Source organism: Polypterus senegalus, chromosome 18 (assembly GCF_016835505.1).
Source record: "Polypterus senegalus isolate Bchr_013 chromosome 18, ASM1683550v1, whole genome shotgun sequence".
Lineage (NCBI taxonomy): Eukaryota > Metazoa > Chordata > Cladistia > Polypteriformes > Polypteridae > Polypterus > Polypterus senegalus.
Window position 1 is genome coordinate 86156208 of NC_053171.1, and position 23806 is coordinate 86180013.

General features: G+C 40.2%; 1 protein-coding gene across 1 annotated transcript in view; it reads left to right on the forward strand.

The window, feature by feature from the left end:
- The window catches only part of ttc7b (tetratricopeptide repeat domain 7B), a 176557-nt gene that overhangs the window by 76310 nt on the left and 76441 nt on the right, over positions 1-23806 (forward strand). Inside the window, exons 5-6 of the mRNA XM_039741203.1 lie at positions 7921-8042; positions 21037-21115. Coding sequence (XP_039597137.1) covers positions 7921-8042; positions 21037-21115 — 201 coding nt within the window. The remainder of the gene's footprint in view (positions 1-7920; positions 8043-21036; positions 21116-23806) is intronic.

Here is a 23806-nt window from a genome sequence, read left to right on the forward strand (position 1 = left end):
GTTAAATGTCCAAACAGATGGTCTGTTGCGACTTTTGCAAAATGTGGAAGATCTGTAATATACAGAATCAGCATTTTAATGTTACACTGGCAGTTAAGTTCATTTTATGCTTTGCAACAGTGATAAAAGTTAGCTAGTGATGTGCTTTTTTTAGATGCTTACCCTTGCGCGTCGTCGAGCTAAAGTGTTGTCGTTGTCTGCGTGTTGTTGTAAAAGTTCCACGGTGTCACGGCAGTAGAGGCGGCGCAACTATAACGACACGTGAATAATCTCGCCCACTCTAAAGCGGTAATAAAATGCAGTCGAAGCGAAACCGAGCCGAACTGAGCCGAACCAAGGTGAGCTGTACTGAACCGTACTGTGCCGTACTATGCAGTGGAAAAGCGCCTATAGTCCCTCCAGCTTGTCCTGGGTCTTCCCTGGGGCCTCCTTCCGGTTGGACGTGCCCAGAACACCTCACCAGAGAGGTGTCCAGAAAGCATCCTGATCAGATGCCCGAGCCACCTCATCTGACTCCTCTCGATGGGGAGGAGCAGCGGCTTTACTCTGAGCTCATCCCGGTACACAAATAACAACTATGGGTACAGTGGTACAGTTGTCCCCATGAAGTGCCATCAAGTTAGGATACATAATCGATGACTGCAGTTGGGGTCACCTGTGATGCAGTGAGTGCCATGAATCGCTATCACTCAATCAACTATCTGGGAAGAGGCATCTACTGAGAAGCATTGTGATGTGGGACAGATGCTGCGGTGGAAAGGAAAACCATAACACCTGTGCAGCAGTTCAAAAATGCTGTCTGGCACCCGGAAAAAAAATACAAATTAGGATTCCTCAAGTGGAAAATTACTTCAGGGATCTAAAGTATAAAACTTTCCTTGTAATTGAGCAGGAATATATGCATAGGCTAAAAAATGGGGAAAAAAGTGTGACCCAAAAAAAAAATTCATATTTATAAAACCTGGCGTACACACATTCCTACGCAATTTACCTTTACAATCAGATGACTTGTGCATTAACGGAATATCACTTTGTACGTTTAACAAAAGCAGCTCCATTCTCACTAGATGCCCTTAGTGGAATATAAGTGAAGTAAATTGCTTTGATTATGTTAGGTAAACCAGACACTACTGTAAATTGCCTTTTTATTGTGCTAAAACCATGTTACGTTTTATTGTATGTACAACCACATCATACCAAAACTTAATGTAGAGTCCTTTTGGTCAGTTAATGGCTTCCAGCACAGCAGGCATGATGGAGTGAATCTTGGTTGAGATATTCCTGACCTGTTGGCCAATAGCCTGAGAAGTAACAGCACGTAACCAATATAAACTGATGATAAAACAAAAAGTTCTTCAGTGCAAGCAGGCCCGGCCTTAGGCATAGGCGAAGTAGGCAGCCCCGGATTGACGGCGGCCAGGCCCCCAGCCCGCCCCTCCCCTCACATGTTTAAATCACGTGGGCCAGCGGGCGTGTCCCGCGGGCGGCTGTCTATAAAAGCGGAGCGGTTTGAGTCAAGATCTCTATGGGTCGAGCGGGCTAAAAAGGGGCGGGGTGATGACCTCGTAACGTTACAAGAAAACGTCTCCTTGGTCTAATTTTCACGCATTTCGCAGAGCTTCCAGGGGGCCCCTGGACCCCCCTTTCGCCTAGGGCCCCATACCTAAGACCGGGCCTGGTGCAAGTGTGCAGCATTGGCCCCATTAAAAGGGAACCAAACTAGATTCTGTGTATCATATTCATCACTTTGAAGTACGAGTTAATATGTTTGTCATGTCTGTGGACATTATAATAACAGCTGAGTAATATGAATTATTATATGCATGAATCATCATTTAGTTGATTTAACTGCATTTCTCCATTTGAACACTTGTGTCCCCAAGATATCTCATTATGTATATGCAAATCTTCCAAAACTGAAGTACTTAGAGGTGCTCAACATTTACTTGGCTCTTCACCATGTGGGCTGTGATACTGTTTTTACAGACATGGTACAAAGATTATATTATGAACTTCATTCGGTTTGTGAACGCTGGCCCCGGCACAGACAGACGGACAACATTTTTCTACCCAACACACTGTTTATTTACACTATTTACAATTATGAATACGTGCACTCACGACCCCAGTGCCTCTTGCACCGAATTCCCCAAGTCCAGGGCCCACAGTCTCTGTGCCTTTGCTCTGGCCGCCTCTTGTCCTCTCTCGAGCTCCGTCCTACTGCCTCCTGACTTCCACCAACGACTGGAGGGAGGCGGCCCCTTTTATGGGAACCCGGATGGGCTCCAGCTGCTTCCCGGCAGTTAACGTTGGCCACACCCCTGTGTGGCAGAAGTGCCGGCTACGCACCCGGAAGCTGTCCGTGTGTCCCCTTTCGTCTTCCCCCCGGCACTTCCTGGTGTGGCGGAAGTGCCGGGCTCCCGGGATCAATAGGCACTGGGGCACCGCCTGGCGGTGACCACGGGTCCCTACAGGGCTGGGCTTCCAAGCCCTCTACCCGAGGCCTCCTGCATAACCAGGACGGACGCCCCCTCTCGGTCTGGAGGAGGCACACGCCCTCCTCTGGTCCTCCAAGGCGTCCCGGCCGGGCTCCATCCCCGGCCAAAGACCACACGGGGTAAACCGGCATCGGGGCGCCACCTGGCGGTGACCACAGGTCCCTACAGGGCTGGGCTTCCAAGCCTTGTACCCGTGGCCCCCAACATAACCAGGACGGACGCCCCCTCGCGGTCTGGAGGAGGCACAAGCCCTCCTCTCCTCCGGGGACCACAGGTTATTTCTGTTGAGTCGACCTTTTCCCATCCTTTTAAAATCAAATATGCTTTTATCATAGCTATCAACTTTCTCAACTGTTTTTCTGTGACTTACCCAGGTCCCTTGACCAAGTATTCCTAATCTTGTATTTGTACACTCTCACATAATTATTTTATTGCTGTTTACAGTGTCCTTAAATTTTGTAAGCCTTCTTCAACTGTTTTTATTTTTCCTGTAACTTGTAAGTTGCTTCAGTCAAACTAAAACAGAGTTTTCTGATTTGTTTTTCTTTGATTTGTGTTTTTTCACTCATTTTTCCACCATTATATGGATACTGTGTACTGATAAATGTATTTATTTATTCTTCTGAAATTGAACTAAATCAAACACACCTGACCGGCGCATTACTAATTCAGCCATGTCAAATTTGCACCTTGGCTTACTGACCTTAAAAGCTACTTTTCGACTGGTACAAAAATGCAGTGATTCTGACAAAGCAGCCAAGGTGTAGGTGTTTTCATTGGGGTTGCTGAACTGGATTCACTGAGGTGTGTGCTCTACCATTATCCTTTTATTGTATTAATACTTACTGCTAATGAAGTATGCTACAATGAATATCTTACCAGGTTCTCCTTGGTCAAGCAGCAACTCCTTCACAGATCATGGAGCATGAACTATAATCTGTATCCCACGCAGAGTGCAAAAGCAACTGTCATAACCAGTCAAGCAAAAGAAGAATTCTGTTGGCAGTGGTTAATAAGTGACTAATTGGGTTTCTAACAGCCAGTCTGGTTCTTCTTCACAGTGGGCTTGTTCCGTTTGAGCTGAGCTACAGATGGATTTGATATTAAAAGAAAAACCTTAAAAACCGTCCTCCCAAACATGAGGATTGAGTAGGCGTTAAGATGAACACAGCTATATTTGAGAATAGCTGGGGCAACTGTTTTGTAATCTCCATATTTATTACCATCTATTGTAGTCATTAATCTGCTCTTCCTCCACATTCCCAGTCTCCCAGCTAAAAAAAGTGAATTGCAAGAAATAAAAAATAAACAGCTTATAATCTCTCTGTACATAGTTTTAAAATATTACAGGCTGTCCCCGGGTTGCGTACGAGATAGGGACTGGAGGTTTGTACTTAAGTTGAATTTGTATGTAAGTCGGAGCAGGTACATTATTTTAATAAATGTTGACCGACTGTGACCAAGTTCTCTGCCAATGAATGATGGAGTGTCACCTCTCTCTGACCCTTTTTATTATTTCTACTTTATTTTCCATGGTGATGGTTTTTCTCTTCTTTTCTATATCACCAGCACTTGCATCAGATTTGTGTTTCAGAGACATTCTTGAAGGGTGAAGACAAAAGGTTAAGATGAGCTCTTCTTCACAGCACTGTACACATTATCACAGCAGGAAGGCACCCGTCGTCAACACGTCTGATGTATAGGGTGGGCCAGATATAATTATGCAATTTTCATCACACTATAACTTATTCAGTTTATTACATAGAAAATCACCCGAAAAATCCCGGACCATCGAGAAGTGTGCGCACTGACGACACAAAGAATCATCTACGCACCGAACTGGAATCATCCCTGCATAAATCAAAGTCATCCAGACGATCTGGATCTGCATAATTAGATCTGGACCACCCTGTACTGACAAGAGACAACTTCCTGCTATGTACGTAACAGTACAAGCAGGCTTGCTATTGAGAATGAATGGGGGCATCGACGGGCGGTTCCTCACCAGCCCTCCTTACAGTCACCTCCACTACAGTATACTGCCTGCAGCGTCTGCAACACCACCGCCCCCATTCAACACGCAGCCATCCGAGGCACACTACAATGCTACCCCCGCCGCCCCGTTCAGCCACAACCCGGTCACCGCTTGCAGTATTACCAGCCACCCACCTAGAACGAACGGGGCAGGCAGTGAAACCGCTTGCTGCCGGGAGCCAGCTGAGGGACACTACACTGCGCGAGCAGCGAAATCGCCCCCCATCTAGCCTCCGTCCAGCCACCGCATGCAGCGTCCCCAGACCAAAGATGACGGAGTGGAAGTTACTGAGGCGCATGCGTCGCAGCTGCGGCCCCGTTCGTATGTCGTAGGGGACTACCTGTACTCTGTTAAAATATAATGGGTGTCTACACAAGAGGATGAGTGTTACTTTAAATTGCGACGCTAATGTCTTTGAAACAATGTTAATGCAAACAATTTAAAATAAAACAGAGGATGCAGAAAATCTCTAGCCCAAAAGTGAAATTCAGAAGAGAATCAGTTTCTTCCAGAACATGCCACTCTCTTCTGACGATACTGAGCTTTGTATGAAGTTATGCCAGTCTTGTTTACTTTATCTGTCCTGTACTTAAGAGCTGGAGGTGATTAAAAGCTGAGCTGGTAATTGCAAATTCAAAAGCCACTCTCTTCTTCACCCTTCAGACAAGATGTCTTCTGGGATTATTATCCTTATCATATTCAGCATTCTGCTGGCTAGACACAGTTTGTTGAATTTTTAATAATTGCTCTTGTTTCTGAACTGCTCAGTTCTATACGAATCTCAGTCTACTGCAAGTGAGTGTTGGATTACATGGAATCAATGATTTCACAATATTTTACTCATACCAGACATATTAAGTTACTTTGTGTAACAATGTTGCAGTTGCAAATATTGATAACATTTAAAATAAAAAAAATCCATGCTTGGAACAGTTGTGAGCACTCATCTGTTTATTTATAATTTATTCATGATATCATTTTTCATTTTGCATTACATGAAGCAGTTCATTGATCTGAACCAAGCCATTGTGAAATCGAAGCCCCATGATGTAGTAGGCTGGTATTTTAGAATTCAAAAGTCTAGGTGATAAATTCTGTTTTATTGATGAAAACAATTTGTCCTGAGGTTTTTATACCAAAAGCATTTATATTTTTAAAATTGTACTCCCTTTTTAGTTATAATGTTTCTCTGCAAAGCATATTCTAAAATTGACAAAAAATCCATTTCATGCCATGATTTTTAGTATTTGCTAATTTTGAATGCTTTCATGAAGATGTTAGTGCCACATCTTACTTGTTATTCTGTTAATTACTTTTTATATAAATCAAGTTAGATGTGCATCTGAGATGTTAATGACACATAATTTACCTGGTCATTCTAAAATATCTGACTACTACATCCAATACCGTATCCAGGGTCTATCTAGCTTAGTGTACACACTGTGCATTTTAATAAGATACTAATCAATACATTGATTTCCCTTTAGCAACAAAAGGAAAATAAAATGTGTACAGGTCCTTTATAGGTTATCAGATGCTCATCGGTTACAAAAATATTGGTATACATTGTTCTAATTTATGTTTTTATTTCAAAAATGAATGCTCAAGAAAAAACTGTTTAGACCTTGTTTGTTCAGAAAGGCGATACGTTTTTAACCATACAAGAAATTACCACAGTGAAGCTATAAATGCTGCATATTTTTTGAAACTGCTATTGTGCATCTAGTTCTAAAATTCTAGATTATTCTGGCAGCATCCATGAGTGTTGACCATCTTGGTACACACGAACACTTTCTCTCACTCTCTTATGGCAGAAAATTCTAGAGTTGGCAGTAAACCAAACTTTGCGTTTATACTGTTAGAGAAAATTGGTATCACAGTACATAACCAACACATTTGTATTTTTCTATTTGAAGTCCTTGAGAACATTATTTTGTGGTAAAGGACTATTTTGATTTAAGGACTCCTGCTATCCCTTCTATAAACTGGTGGACCACTCCGACTGTTAGACATTGGGAGTGCACGTCTGACTCACACGTCTCACTATGGAGCATTCCAGATCTATGTTACACTGTCCATTGCTTCTTTCCATGGCTGCACACAACTGTATTACCAAGCATGACACAAACCCTGTCTACTACATTTCTGACCACACAACATTTGTGGGTCTGATTACCAACAGTAACAAGCCTTCAGAGATCTTTCAAGGGTATGCTGCATGTTTTTTTGTATAAAAGCAAATCTAGTTTTTTTTCTTCCCATATCCTGGAAAATGAATTTGTTTTTGGTAAAGTTAAATGGCACATTTTTCCACATCTGTGCCAGAGGAGAGACTGTTAAATTGCTGGTGAAGGTCCAAAGTTAGAGGATTTGCATGTGGCTTCTACCTATATGTGCGTTTTTTCCCTAATATTTTTGAACCTTAATTCCAAAAAAACTATGATTTTTGCAAAAAAAAAAAAAAAAAATATTAACATTGATAATCCAAGTTTTAGAATGTACTATTGGAAAAGTCTGGATAAAAATGAGAAGGTCCCCCATGTAGGGTGGGGGGTATACTCTGAATATACAGTTAACTGACAGTCACCCTAAGCAACCATCAAACTAGTCATCAAAAAAAAAAAATTTTTTGACATAATACATTTAATATTTGTTTTAAAAGGTAATGACAATTATTTTAAAAGGAAAAGCCATGTACAGGGTGAGGAAGAAAGGACGGACGTCTTTGAAATGGCTAGAACTCACCACTAGGTGGAGTGACAGATGTGCGGTAGGTGGCGTTAGGTTTGCGAAGTCTTAGCATTTTTTTATTTTCTTTTTAGTTGAAGCCATAGAGCCATGGACGATAGAAAACCACGTTTTTGCGTACGACCAATCAACCAATCTATTACCGCAGTTCAGTATGAATTTCGTTGCCATTTCAATATCCACAGAAATAAAGCTGTTCCCGCTCATAACGCTATCCTACGTTGGGTTAAAGCACTTCGTACACGAGGTACACTAATGAACAAAGGACTGCCGTGGGCTACACGAACCGCACGTACCCCTGAAAATGTGGAAAGCGTACGACTAGCCCTACTGTGCAGTCCAAGTCGATCTGCTCGGAAGCATTCTTCTGAACTTGGCCTCGGTAATCGTTCGGTAACGTGTATTTAGCATTTAGACCTGCATTTCCATCCCTACAAATTGTCAAATGCTATTTCAATATGAACTCAAATCTTTCAATAAATTTCTTTGTAAGAAAAAATGAACAATTTTGTGATTTTGTAAAAAACGTCCGTCCTTTCTGCCTCACACTGTAGTTTGTGTGTTTATCTTTTCGTTTGCTTGCCTGAATCCTAAAATACAGAGGCCGTTTCTTTAGTTTCTTTAATGTTTTCCATTTAGGCCTTGAGCACCGGAATGCAGAATCGTAGTCCAAAGTCTGGCCCTGCTTCACAAGAGCAAGAACTTGGCTTTTTCTTGGAAACTGGACTTCAAAGGGCGCATGTCATTTACTTCAAAAATGGGTATGCTATTCACTTAAGCAATTCTTTTCTAAGAACTGACATGGACAATTGACATTTAGAAGTTTTTTTCATGATCTTTAAATGATGATCATTGATTAATCTTTTTTTAGATGTTGATTTTTTTTCCATGTTATTAAAGTGTAAGTACAGGGCAAATTTTCTAACTAAGCAAAACTGTTTACTTTGTTTTTATGAGAAATATACAAAAGACTTTGCCAATGATTGGAACTGATAAACTGAAGAGTTTAGAACAGGTTACTCTAAGTATGCCCACTCTAAGCAGATACAATGTTCTGTTTCATAGAAGATAGTAAAGTTGTTAGCTTGAATATGTAGTATCATATCAAAGATATATTCATTTTAAAGTGCTGTTATGTTTATGGAATGGTCTTTTTTGGATGAATCCATATTGCAATTGGTCTTCCCTTTTGTTTGCAGAAGATCAAGGATTCCTTAATGTAATTAGACCCAGGGTAGTGCAGTGTTAGTGCTGTTTCTTCAGAGCTCCAGAGTGTGGGTTTAGAATTTCTATCTGGGCGCTCTGTGTGGAATTTGGACATTGTCCTGGTATTCCTCTAGGTCAGGGGTCCTCAATCCCAGTCCTGGAGGGCCGCAGTGGCTGCAGATTTTTGTTCCAACCCGGTTGCTTAACTAGAAAGCAATTCTTCACAATAATTTTGTTTCATGGCTTGTTAGTGCTTTAACTCTGCTATGTCAGCTCATTCTCATATCCTAGATTTTCATCCAAATGGATGAGTAATTCTCAGTCCTTCACTTTTTTTCACTTCATTTTCCTTCCAAGTATTTCATTAAACCCAATAGTGCGTGAAAAATACACACAGGTGTCAATGGTAACAAGCGAAATAGAGAAATGCTGGTCTCTTTTGTTACTTGCATACAAACCAGATTCCAAAAAAGTTGGGACACTAAAGAAAATGTGAATAAAAAACTGAATGCAATGATGTGGAGATGGCAAATGTCAATATTTTCTTTGTAATAGAACGTAGATGACAGATCAAACGTGTAATCCGAGTAAATGTATCATTTTAAAGGAAAAATATGTTGATTCAAAATTTCACGGTGTCAACAAATCCCAAAAAAGTTGGGACAAGTAGCAATAAGAGGCTGGAAAAAGTACATTTGAGCATAACGAAGAGCTGGAAGACCAATAAACACTAATTAGGTCAATTGGCAACATGATTGGGTATAAAAAGAGCTTCTCAGAGTGGCAGTGTCTCTCAGAAGCCAAGATGGGTAGAGGATCACCAATTCCCACAATGTTGCGCAGAAAGATAGTGGAGCAATATCAGAAAGGTGTTACCCAGCGAAAATTGCAAAGACTTTGCATCTATCATCATCAACTGTGCATAACATCATCCGAAGATTCAGAGAATCTGGAACAATCTCTGTGCGTAAGGGTCAAGGCCGTAAAACCATACTGGATGCCCGTGATCTTCGGGCCCTTAAACGACACTGCACCTCAAACAGGAATGCTACTGTAAAGGAAATCACAGAATGGCTCAGGAATACTTCCAGAAACCATTGTCAGTGAACACAATCCACCGTGCCATCCGCCGTTGCCAGCTGAAACTCTACAGTGCAAAGAAGAAGCCATTTCTAAGCAAGATCCACAAGCTCAGGCGTTGTCACTGGGCCAGGGATCATTTAAAATGGAAGACTGTTCTGTGGTCAGACGAGTCATGATTCGAAGTTCTTTTTGGAAATCTGGGACGCCATGTCATCCGGACCAAAGAGGATAAGGACAACCCAAGTTGTTATCAACACTCAGTTCAGAAGCCTGCATCTCTGATAGTATGGGGTTGCATGAGTACGTGTGGCATGGGCAGCTTGCATGTCTGGAAAGGCACCATCAATGCAGAAAAATATATTCAGGTTCTAGAACAACATATGCTCCCATCCAGGCGTCATCTCTTTCAGGGAAGACCCTGCATTTTTCAACAAGATAATGCCAGACCACATTCTGCATCAATCACAACATCATGGCTGCGTGGAGAAGGATCCGGGTACTGAAATGGCCAGTCTGCAGTCCAGATCTTTCACCTATAGAGAACATTTCGCATCATAAAGAGGAAGGTGCGACAAAGAAGGCCCAAGACGATTGAACAGTTAGAGGCCTCTATTAGACAAGAATGGGAGAGCATTCCTACTTCTAAACTTGAGAAACTGGTCTCCTCGGTCCCCAGACGTCTGTTGAGTGTTGTAAGAAGAAGGGGAGATGCCACACAGTGGTGAAAATGGCCTTGTCCCAACTTTTTTGGGACAAAAAAAAATTCTGAATCAACATATTTTTCCCTTCAAATGATACATTTTCTCAGTTTAAACTTTTGTTCTGTGATTTATGTTCTATTCTGAATAAAATATTAGAAGTTGGCACCTCCACATCATTGCATTCAGTTTTTATTTACAATTTGTATAGTGTCCCAACTTTTTTGGAATCCGGTTTGTATTATTGCTAATTAAAAGCAATGAAAAACCAAGAATACGGCTGTTTAAGACTAAAAGAAGCAATAAGGGTTCAAAATCTTAACGAGTGAGACCACAAAAGTGAAGCAGAAGTGTTTACTTGAGCAATGAGTGCTTCTTATTAAGCAATTAGGTTGGAGCAAAAACCTGCAGCCACTGCGGCCCTCCAGGACTGTGATTGAGGTCCCCTGCTCTGGGTACTGAAGACTTCCTACTTTGTCACAAATATGCAAATGTTAGGTTAATCAGCCTCTCTAACTTGTTTTATCCCTGTGTGGCTGAATGTGGCTTGCAGTGGAGTGGTACGCTTTCCAGAGTTGCTTTCTACCTTCTGCAAAGCCAAGACCTCCTGGCCCTGATAGCCTCTCAAGACCCTAAAATGAATCATGTTGTAGTTGATGGATTGATCCTATTGCTATACTGTATCTTATTATTCCATTGCCACTCTGTCTTTTTGTCTGAGACACTGGACAAGATTGTTGCTTTCTAATTTCAAGCTGGATTCTAGTGAGTTACATTTATTTTTTTTCTGTCAGAATCTGTGCAAAATAAATAAATCAGTTACTGAAGAATAACAGAGAGGATATGATAGAATAATTTAACAACATAAATAACTGTTTGTAGGTCTCTTGCAAACGCAGCAATGTGAGAGAGACCAACAAACGGAGCAATATGGAAAACAAGACCCATTGGAACATTGCAGTAAATACAGCATGTTCAGTTGCTACTTTAGTAGGAATAATAATGTATTGGACCAGTTTATTTTATAACATTAAGAATTTTTAAAGGTAATGGGAAATGCATTAGTATATGTGGCATTTCTGCTGGTGCTTTATGAGAAATAATAGTTTATTTAAAGCTTGAAGTGAACAGTGTGTGGTATGCCAATGATATTTGAAATATCTGACAGCATTTATGAATTTCTTCTTCAGTGACTCAAGTGAGATGGTTAAAGAGGAAAAGCCTAATGTGCCCAGTTCTGTATAGCAAATAGGTAGGGCATATGCTATATTTATCAGATAAATAAAAAATAAAATCCAAGTTCTCACTAAGACACTGGTGCATAAGGATACAGCGGACGTACATCCACAAAAAGCATAACAAAGTTTTGGTGGCAGTCCAGCAAGCCTAGAAGCCATGTTTGTGTCTGTGTGTTTAGAGATTATATTAATTTTATTATTTTAAACAACCTTTTAGGATAGCTGTGATAAATCAAGCTATGTTGTTTTTTTTTTTCTTTTATGATAGATGAATACTCCTCAGAAAACAAAACTAAATGTGAAGTTTCTGATTTTTGCATTTATCAAAGACCAAGTACGATTTGCTGGATTTAATAAATAGTCAAAAAAATTATATTTGAATTAGTTGAATTGCCATGTAGTTAGAGCAAGTTAATTTTCATGTTGCCTGTTAAGTGTAATGCATGATAAATGTTTAAGTGTGGCAGGATTCTCTTCCAAACTATTAGCAAAGTTTAGTCTTAAGACTAGTTTAGTCTTATTAAGTGGTTTATTGACACTAAATTGAATTATCGGCTTTGTCACGGAAAAGCAGCTTAGCATGACTAACTGTACCCTAGCTAGCTGTCTTTGTTTTTTCCTTTTTGTACAGCCTTACATTCATAAGTCTATAGTTTTTAATCCCCTCTTCTTCTCCTTTTGCAGAGTACTAATGAATTTGTTTTCTTCACTGCCTTGTTTTAGTTTTTATCCTGTTTAAATTATTTGTGGCTTTTATATGTTTATGTTTTGTATTACTCTATTATTGTTTTAATAACTCCATGGTTTAAAATAACTATATATAAAGTTTTTATTACTGTTATTTTAATCGTTGTTAGAGTTTTTATGTAGATTAATGTTGTTTAAAGCCTGTGTAATTGGTATTGACTATCACTATGATATTGTAAAGCTCTAATTAGAGAGGGAACAAGTATAATGCAAGTTACTGTATGCGCCATGCACCTAAGTCAGTTTGTTTCTGTGCCTTTGCCTTTCATTGCCAGTACAAAGAGTAATGACAAAGTCGAACTTGAACCTAAAAGGGTATTCTGTGGCAATAGTTTTGTAAGTGGCCAAAAGTCGGCTCCTGTGTATTAATGTGATTTGCACAATTCTCATATTTTTGGTTTATAGTAAACTTGCTTAAACTACTGTTATAGAAAAAAATGTTCTCTCAAAATAAGGCAGTCTCGGCGCTCAGAAGGAAGTTCAGAAAAATTTTATTATTTTATTAGTATTATTTATTTAATAATTTGATTATTCAGCAACGTAACAAAGAGACTTGACCATGGTGCAAGTGCCCAAACCAGGAAGTGCATATCATCTATGCAAAACACTCTCCTCTTACCAGTTCTTCCCACCATTACCTACTGTCTATCACTTTACCAAAACTAGTCATCATTTTACTGAAACTTACACAAGACCCATATATGGAATATCGAGCTGCTTAAAATGAAATATGTCACTTGATATACTCAAACAAGCATCTCTCAAGTGTGACGTCTTAAGGAGCTGCCTTTCTTAAACAATAGCCACCTTGTTTTTTCACAGTACACATTATATCATATTAGTGATTGAGAAAGCAAGTGGAAAAGCAGGGCCAGCCTGCTGCATGCAAAGGCAAGTTTAGCTTTAAAGCCATCTTTTCATTCTGGCTTATAACAAGAGCTATATTTTTACTTATCTACTCTCTATATACGAGGGGGGAACCAAAAATACCCGGAAATATTTTGAAAACGTGTTTAATTTTAATTTTCTGTACAAACTACAATTAGTCTCCTTCAAAGTACTCTCCATTGGCGGAAATACAATTATCTAACCGTTTGTTCCATTGTTCGAAACATTTTTTAAATTCGTCTGAAGTCGTTTCTTGTTTTACCTCTTCGACGTCAGCAAAACGCCTTCCTTTCAAGTCTTTTTTCATCCGAAATCACACGGAGCTAAATCTGGTGAGTAGGGTGGGTGGTTCAGGGTTGTCATACCGTTTCAATGACAATAGTTTCTGTGACACTTTTTTCAAGAAGAAAACAAAATTTCACTGCCGCGCATTGCTCACGATAATCGGCCATCATAAAAAAACGACGCTTGCACAAAACTACTTTAACAAAATTCACTGAACACAAGCACAACCTTCAAGACTGATGGCACTTGGCAGACTGACTTGTGAGGAGTGTAACTAGATCGCCCTAGCGGCCCAACCACCTACTACAAGTACCAACCTAACAACAACAAAATTCCGGTTATTTTTGGGTCCCCCCTTGTATGTATAAAATCCTAAGGCTAAAAGTGTAACGATTTTGTGCAACAATTTTATGTCACTTTTTTGTCATGCTTTAAATCAGGCTTATTTTAAAACGTACATATACATGTTTGGTATCATTCTTTTCAGAATTTATCAAACTTTAATGTGATGTTGTTAGATTTTCAGATCCTTACTCCATTTTTAAATTATAAACTAAAAAATATCAAGAACTCGCGTCCCGCAAGAGACCAGCGTTTTTGACAAAACATTTAACCACGCCTGGGGCCGGAAATAAAAGACAAAGAGTAGGACAGCTGCTGTACAGACTTTTAAATGTTCAAAATGCAGCAGCTGATCGAGCAAAGGGGAGGTAAAAAAAACAAACTGTATTTGTTTCCCATTGTATCACCGTTTAGGAGGAGCGACCACGTCTCCTTGGGGTGCGTTCAGCCCCCCTCTTCACAATGTGAGCGGCAGAGACGCAAAGTGGCTGGCATGTAGCGCAGGCAAGCGAAGCGAGCAGGGGGGGACCCCCTAGTTACTGTATAAAGGTTATTTTATATTAATTAAAAGTACCATACTACAAGGCTTATAATAACAGTTTATGGCCATCTCTATTTCTTGAAATTTAAAAATCAAGCTACAATATTTTAAATAACTAGCCATGCAAAGACAATGGGCCCCTGTTATAGTGGCTTCAGTTAAGCAGATGTATCAGAAGTACTGTGTAACTAATTGAGTATTTTTCTGTATATGATATTTGTTATTATTATTTTTTTTTAACCAGGGGGCTAAGATTATTAGTTCTGTTGAGCCCTTCACTCTTTAATGTGCTAGACACAATTACCCATAAGTAAATCATTCATGCCACAGATCAGTTCTGGCTTTTCCTAGTAACTGACCATGGCTTTTGTTGACGTTCACTTGAAAACACAATTTTACAGTAAACTATATTCTTTGAATTGAAACAGGTAATTATTAGGAATAATGTGAATTTGGGGTACAAATATAATATCAACCTGTAACACATCCTGTTAAAATGGTGCAAGCTTTGATCTGTAATTTTGTACAGTTACCAAGTTTTATAGAGTTTAGATCAAAAGCAGTTTACACTGAATCATGATTTGTTTTGACTTGTAACATACAGCATTGCCATTTACAGACTGTACATGTAATGAATTAAATACTTTAAGCATTGCACAGAAAAAAAAAATATTTGAAAAGAAATACACCCAATCCCCCATATTCTGTCCACCGGGTGAGGTGCGTAAGTTTTTAAACTGAACAAGGCATGCCGTCACTTCTGGCTAGTGTTTTACGCAGGGCTTGAAGTGGGTCGGTACACTCTGCTTTGCCAAATGAAGCATACTGTCAGAACGTGGTCTGACCTGCAACGAGACAGCTCCCAATCAAGGGCCTTGTCACACACAAAAAGTATTTGTACTGTAAATAGGAGAGGGGCACAACAATACATTCCCTAAGTATCATCACAAGTGTATGCATTTCATACTGCGTCACAAGGAGTAAGAAGAAGCAGACAGATTAATAAGTACTACATATATCCAGGGATGTCTTTTGCTCAGCACATTTTTTGAGCAATGCAAGACTGCCACTTTAGCTTTCATTTGCATAAAGTTACAGACTCATTTCTGTGTTTAATTACTTCTCAGCACTCAGCAAAAAAAGGATGTTGTGCCTAAGAATAGCCAATTCACCACAGCATTATTACTAACAAATATCGACATGTGTCAAATCATGGGGAAGGCACTACATAAATAAAATATATTACCATTATCTATACTGTATATATATAATTCACTAAGGCAAGACACCCATGGAAAGCACGCCAGAAGGGGCGTGGATTCACTAAGCCACCGACAAGTGAGACACCTATGGCGCACGCAGGAAGGAGCCACGCCCACCAACTCCAAGACCATTGGATACGACGACAACTCACAGAGCCACGCCCACCAACTCAGACGCGACAACACAGAAAGAACGGCGTCATTTATATTAATCTGTCGTAGAGGCCTCATGCACCTCCGAGCCACGTTGACTGTTCATAGAGGCATGTTTCTCGTGAAGGTGAATCGTCATATGCAGCGTGTAAAATGGTTTGCGAGGGGTCTCCCATGGGATCCTTAAAATAATCCTTTACAACTGAGGTTAAAACACAATGAAGTAAGCAGTCTTTAAAAACCGAGTTTTTGGTTATGACGCGACGCAAGGCACCATAGCAAACTGTTTTACACGCTACATACAGAAATTCGCATCTGCGACAAACATGCGTCTTCTTCACTCACGGACAATTATATGTTGTTCTCTCCAGAGTTCCATCTTTTCATTCACTTTCTGTTTTATCCTCAAACCCTCCCTTTTTAGACAACTGTGTCTTTCCAGAAGTGTTCAACCATCAATAAATAATTATGCGGCGTTTGTTATGCCGCGGGTTCACTATTGTGTTGTATTTTGCTCTCTCCAGACTTCCATCTTTTCATTCACTTACTGTTGTATTAGACAACCGTGTCTTTCCAGAAGTGTTTAGCATTCAATAAATAATTATGCATGAGATTGAGCGTGTGTCTACCCGGCGTGGGTAAGCCGTTGAACCCCATTCGGGCTGCAAACCATGGAATTCCCACTAAGTGCGACTCATACGCTCCCACTGCTTGCGTCCCTACCCTTTGTGCACACCTCGCTACTACCGTGGTCGGGTGTCTTGGTGGATTATATATAGAAAAGCAGCCAAAACTGCACAGAGCAATGAGACGTCTACGTGAGTCACAGGTGCATCTGGACTGTGTAAAGACGACAACGACTCAAGTGACGAGTTGGAGGTGGGCACATGAGCGGGCAGTGCATACTGAACGAGAAATCAGCAGACTAGCATGACGGAGGGAGCAGAATGGACGTCCTTCTCCTCTCCTCCCGTTCCACCCTGCGCGCCTGAGCGATGGCCACCCCCATCCCTCCGTCTGGCAGGAGAAGTCGCGATGGTGGTCCACCAGTTTTCGGTCACGGACGATTGTGTGTTGGTTCGTTCCGTGCATTGTTACAATGTTGCTTTTCTGGCTGATTTATTACATTACCGATTTTTCAAATGCTAATTTTCTCCCTGTGCTTAAAAATCATTAAAAAACCAGCCTGATTATGCGGCGTATGGTACGCCACGGGTTGGCTAGTATTAATATTAAGTAAAGCCATGTTGCTAGGAAAAGCAGAAAAAAGCAGGAATTGTTCTAATGTAATAATGTTTTACTTATGGCCCATTGCGTATAGTACGTTCAAGAGTAATCAACTCCAGCGACTTATTAATATTAGTATTATTACATATTATTTGAGTGATGCTGTTAATCAAAGCAATTTAGAATATATGAGATAAAATTGGTTACATTTCTTTAGTTTTTCAAACTGGAGCACAGGCAGGTGAGGTGACTTGCTCATGGTCACACATTGTCAGTAGCAAGAATTCAATCCACAATCCCAAGTTTTGAAGTCCACAGATTTAACCAGTACAACAAACTGCCAGCCAATAATACTAGCCCTTAGTTAAAACAAACAAAACCAAAAAAAAACCCCCAAAAACTCCAAATATTGTATACAGAAAATCACCCGATTACCCAACGGCACAATAACTGGCGCACATTGCCTTTTGAAATTTCCTGGCGTAACACAGCGAATGTATTTATATACAGTACATGCATCACATTACATACATTGGCTTTGTAATGGGAGTCCGGTTTATTTAATTTGTTTATTAGGTCCATAGTTTAACTTAATTAAATTTCATTGTAATTGTTATCTACTTCTGTTGCATTCTTAAGTGTCTCAAGATGTTGCAATTTGATTCAGTTCTCTAATAAAAGTGCTTTATAATTATGAGCCAGGAGTAGTCATTTCTAACCAGCTTTTGCATTCCAGTTTCTTAATTTGTGTAATTAATTGGTTAACATTTTAAGTGAAAGTCTTTTGGAGCTCTTGTAATATTAAACTGCGAATGTTAGTGACTTAACATCAAATGCATTCCTGGTCTTTTTTTCTGTAAAAGTTATCTGTGAAATCTGGTGATATAGAGTACATACGTTAAGTGCATATGCACTGGCTATGCCAGTCTTTGTCCAGAGTTTTTGAAAAAGGTATTTATCTCTTCTCTGATTTTCTTCAGAATTTCATTTTTTGCCTGTGATTGTTTATATCTTAAACCAAAATCTTATAAATTTAAGGGGCCAAGAGTGAACAAATATCACAAAATTAAGATGCTTGTACAGTGTGAACGCTGGCCCAGACACAGACAGAAGGACAACATGGTTCCACTCAACACACTGCTTATTTACAATTATTATTTACAATAACTATAAATGGTCACTCAGACCCAGTTCGTGCACTCACAAAACCCCAGTGCCTCCAGCACCGATTCCCCCAATGTCCAGGCCACACAGTCCTGTCTTTCTCCTGGCTGCCTCCAGTCCGTCCGCTAGCTCCGTCCTCTTCCACCCGACTTCCGCCTCGAATGAATGGAGACGGCCCCTTTTAAACAGTCCCCGGATGAGCTCCAGGTGTTCCCAGCATGCCTCCTCTGGCCACGCCCCAGCGTGGCGAAAGTGCCGGCTGTCCTCCCGGCAGCTCTCCGGACGCCGTCCTAACTCTTCCCCCCAGCACTTCCTGGTGTGGCGGAAGTGCTGGGGTAACAGGTCCCCAAGGCATTGGGGCGCCTCCTGGCGGTGACCACGGGCCCCTACAGGGTAGGGCTTCCGTGCCCTGTACCCGTGGCCCCAAGAGCAACCAGGAAGGCGACCCCCACGTGATCTAGGGTGGGTGCAGACCCACATCCGGTCCTTCATGTCGTCCCGGCAGGGTCATGGCCCCTGGCATCCCTGACAACAGTATTTATTAAATAGTTAATGAAGCCTCCTCAGCCCTTGGTAAAAGACTCAATTTTTGGTCACACCGTTTGTAGCAGCAATAACTCCATATGTGACAATTTGTATTAGCTTTTCTAAATACATAATTGACTTCAAATTTTCCCAAAACTTCAAGGTAGAATTTATTTGGTTATTTATAGAATGTTGAATGTCTGTCATCTGAGCTAGTAATTGAGACTCAAGTATTCCATTTTTCAAATACCTGCTATTTTAAATATAATCAAACATTGGCTAAATTTGCGTTTCGGTGTGAGGTACATGATAGTTGCATATACAGTAGACCAATACCTCCAAGTTCAGGTTAAGTCTAATGCACTTCAGATAGAGGGCCTCTCTGTGCAGTCATGCACTTGTGAACATAGTGTAAAAGAAATCCAGGTAACATTGGCTTGTTCAAAAATGACAGGTCAGGTTCATGACTAGTCCAAGAGATGCACATAGTTCTAGTAGCTAGCAGCCATTATTCTTTATGTTAAGTGTAGATCACATAATGCTAGGACTACAACAACAACATTTATTTATATGGCACATTTTCATACAAAAAGTAGCTCAAAGTGCTTTACATAATGAAGAATAGAAAAATAAAAGATACAGTAAAAAAATAAAATAAGTCAACATTAATTAACATAGAATAAGAGTAAGGTCCGATGGCCAGGGTGGACAGAAAAAACAAAAAAAAACTGCAGACGGCTGGAGAAAAAAAATAAAATCTGTAGGGATTCCAGACCATTAGACCGCCCAGTCCCCTCTGGACATTCTATCTAACATAAATGAAACAGTCCTCTTTGGATTCAGGGTTCTCACGGAAGGACTTGATGATGATGGTCACGTAGACTTCTGGCTTTTGATCCATCCATAATTGTTGGAACATCATGATGCTTTGAGTGGGTGGTGGTGGCACAGGCCACCACCACAAAGAAACCAGAAAAAGAAACAGAAGAGAGAGTTGGGGTCAGTACGGATTTTAGAGCCACCATGAATAGTTATTATGATGAATTGAACATACAGAGTATCATTATTAAGTTAAAGTGAAGTTATAAAAAGGCCATGTTAAAGTAATGTGTTGTCAGCAGTGTTTTAAAGTGCTCTACTGTATCAGCCTGGTGAATTCCTATTGGCAGGCTATTCCAGATTTTAGGTGCCTAACAGCAGAAGGCCGCACGCCCGCCTCACCACTTCTTTTAAGTTTTGTTCTTGTAATTCTAAGCATACACTCATTTGAAGATCTAAGGTTACGATTTGGAATATAAGATGTCAGACATTCCGATTATTTAAGGCTTTATAAACCATAAGCAGAATTTTTAAGTCAATCCTGAATGACACAGGTAACCAGTGTAGTGACATCAAAACTGGAGAAATGTGCTCGGATTTTCTTTTCCCAGTTAGGATTCTAGCAGCTGCATTCTGCACTCGTTGCAAACGATTTATGTCTTTTTTGGGTAGTCCTGAGAGGAGTGCGTTACAGTAATCTAGTCGACTAAAAGCAAACGCGTGAATTAATTTTCTCAGCATCTTTCAGTGGTATAACAGGTCTAACTTTTTTATCTGTTTCTTAAGTGAAAAAATGCTGTCCTAGTGATCTGATTAATATGCGATTTAAAATTCAGATTGCAGTCAACAATTACCCCTAAGCTTTTTACCTCCGTCTTGACTTTTAATTCTAATGTATCCAGTTTATTTCTAATAGCCTCATTGTATCCATTATTGCCAAGTCTAGTCCCTAGTCCCTAATTGGTATAAAGTGCAGCACTTGGAGTCTTTGGATGTTTCACAAATGGTGTAGTTGAATGTACTAAGTCATGGTAGTCTAAACATCAGTAGTTTTGTCTGTGCACCGTGCTGCTTATTCCCACTTATATCTCTTTGATAGAAAAAGTGGTCACGTGTATCCTCTGACTTGAAGTTGCAGCGTCTTGGCTTTGCCATTTCAAGAATTAGTTGAAGTTCTTCTCTGTGTAACGTCAAAATCCAGCTTTTGAAGTTCATATACATGGCCTTCCAATCTGCCTCCTCCAGCTGACAAGGAGAATAGCATCGGAAAGAGATTGTTTTTATTTTTTTAATGTTTTTTGTCAACACCTATATAGTTATATAGAATTCATTTTTTGTGTTAACGAAAACCAGGTTAGAATGTTTTCTTTATTGAGACTATGCTTGATACAGTATAAAACATTTTTGGCAGTTCAATACTTGCCTTTATTTTTTGTTCTTTCATGCTTGGTGCTTTCAGATGTTATTTTCTTAGGTTCTAAGAATAATAATGGATCTATTTTAAAGATAATACAAGTGGTTCAATTTTTACTGTCCATGTACAGGACTTATATTTGCCTTTTATTTTTAACTAACAGAAATTTGACCAGAGGCATTGGTAGATTCAGAGAAATTCTGAGAGCTGTTGAGACAAGAACTACACAGAACCTGAGGATGGTGAGCATGCCGTTGTTTTCATCATATCTTCTGTATTAGAATACGGCATTAGCAGCTAGCAGGGATAGGGAGACCTGCCTTGCTTTGCTAACTGGTGTTCTGTTAAAGCAGGTCAGTGTTCAATTGCCATAGTTTTTTAAATTTTTTTATTTAATAACATTGTTCAGTGTCAGGTTATTATAGACACTGCATGCATGAATTAGTTATAGAAATATTAGTTTTAACAAAATAAATTTTTTCTTTAGTATTACATTTAACTTGCTTTTAACCAAAATACCAGTGATAAAGACAACATTAAGTGACGTTCTTTTATTTCAGGACCCATAAGCAGTGTTATCTAGTGATACAGTAAATAGTCTTAAAAATGCACATTTTTGGTTTTGATCCTGCTGCCTTTATTTTAATTTTATGTGTGTTTTTACTGCATAAACTGATTAGCCGCAACATTAAAAACTGACAGGCAAGTGAATAACATTGATTATCTCATTACAATGGCATCTGTCAAGGGGTGGGATATATTAGGTAGCAAGTGAACGGTCAGTTATTGAAGGCAATGTGTTGAAAGGAAGAAAAATGGGCAAGCATAATATGGATCTGAGTGAATTTGACAAAGGCCAAATTGGGTCAGAACATCTCCTAAACAACAGGTCTTGTGGGGTGTCCCTATTATACATTGGTCAGAACCTACCAAGTGTGGTCCAAGGAAAGCAACAGGGTCACGGTCACACAAAACTCATTGACATGATTGGGGATTGAATGCTGTGGTCCAGTCCCACAGAAGAGCTTCTGCAGGACACATTGCTGCAAAACGTAATGGGGGCCATGAGAGAAAGGCATCAGAGCACACAGTAGATCTCAGCATGCTTCATTTTGGGCTGCTTAGCTGCAGACTGGTCAGAGTGCCCCTGTTGACCCTGGTCCACCATGAAAAGCACCTACAGTGGGCATGTGAACATCAGAAACGGTCCATGGAGCAATGGAAAAAGGTGGCTTGGTCTGACATGTAACGCTTTCTATGAAATCATGTGAATGGGATAGCAACAGGATGCACTATGGGAAGAAGCCAAGCAGAGACAGTGTGATGCTCTGGGTAACATTCAGCTGGGAAAACTTGGGTCCTGGCATACATGTGAAAGTTATTTTGACATGAACCACCTACCTAAAGATTATTGCAGATCACGTATGCTTTTTCACGGAAACAGTATTCTATGATGGCAGTGGCCTCTTTAGAAGGATAATGTGTCCTGCCACACTACAAAAATAAATTAGGGATGGTTTGAGGAACATGACAAAGAGTTAAAGGTTTTGACTTGGGTTCCAAATTTCCCAGATCTCTTTAGGACCTAAATATCTCCTGCTAATGTCTTGATGCCAGATATTTTGAACGGCAAAATCTCACATATATTTCTCTTCTGGTTCATCCTGCTTCCTCTTGAAAACCAGTTCCCCCCATATGCAGCCCACACAGCATTTCTCGATTCCTATTGGTTCATCCTGCTTCCTCTTCAAAACCGGACCCCCCACACGCAGCCCACACAGCATTTCTCGATTCCTAACATTCCTCTTCTAAACCCTTCCCCATGCTTCCTTCGGCCTCCCATACACCTGCACGCCGCTTTTCTCGATTCCTATTCCTCCTTCGGACTACTGCATTCCCCGCTTCTCTGTCATGACCCCATTGGTGTCACACCACCGCCCTATATCTAGGCTGACCACGTGACCTTTCACTTCAGCCATGTGTGCGCCTGGGAGTCTCTACCGTAGCCTGCTACAGGAAGGTGCTCTCTCTTGACCATTGGCATTGGTTTCGCTCCTTGCTATTTTCGTTATACTGTGGCGGTTGTTTCCTAAGCCTTTGTTATAAAATGAACGACAGTATCTTCTCTGTTGATGGGTTTTTGTCCAACGTCATCTCTATTCCGGGATCCGGCAACTGCCTGTTCCTATCAGTGGGTTATTTCTTGACACAAACAGTTGACGAAGGCAATGCACTCTCACTACGAAATAGGGCAGTAGATTTCGTTGCATCACAATTGGACAGATTTGGAGACGTTCTTCTTGTTGTTCTATCCAACGCAAGTTGAGTTATCACAACAAGTCATGAGTACTATCAATACATGGCAACATCTGGAGTTTATGGTGGTGAAGCTGAAATTCAAGCTCTTTCCGAGATTCTCCATGCTACCATTGTCATTTACTTCAAACACGACCCCAACATCCCGCCTTGCATTACGCTTGCTAAGATTGGTGTTGATCTACAACAACCAGTCTTCGGCCACAGTCAGTTGTACGTGGCTTTTTCTAGGGTTAGATCTTTCGACTCATTATCTGTCGTCTCCAGCAAAACACCTATTCACAACTGCGTCTTTTAAGAAGTATTTCTTTCTTCTTGATTTCTGAATTCCTTTCTCACTGTTTTCCGTTCCTGTTCGGAATTATTTTAAGATACCTGGAAATGAATTTCAGATCTGTGAAAATGCATCTCAAGCATTTCAAAATAGTATGGATGTTATTTGAAGATTTTTGATATTTTCAGATATCTAAGATAACATTTGTAGATATTTTATGTTACTTTCCTGATGTCTTAAAAGTTACATTTCACATACTTTAAAAAGTGTTTCAGGGTATCTATAATTTTATATGAAAATATGTCAAATACATTTTGAAAAATATCTTTGAATATAGAGCAAA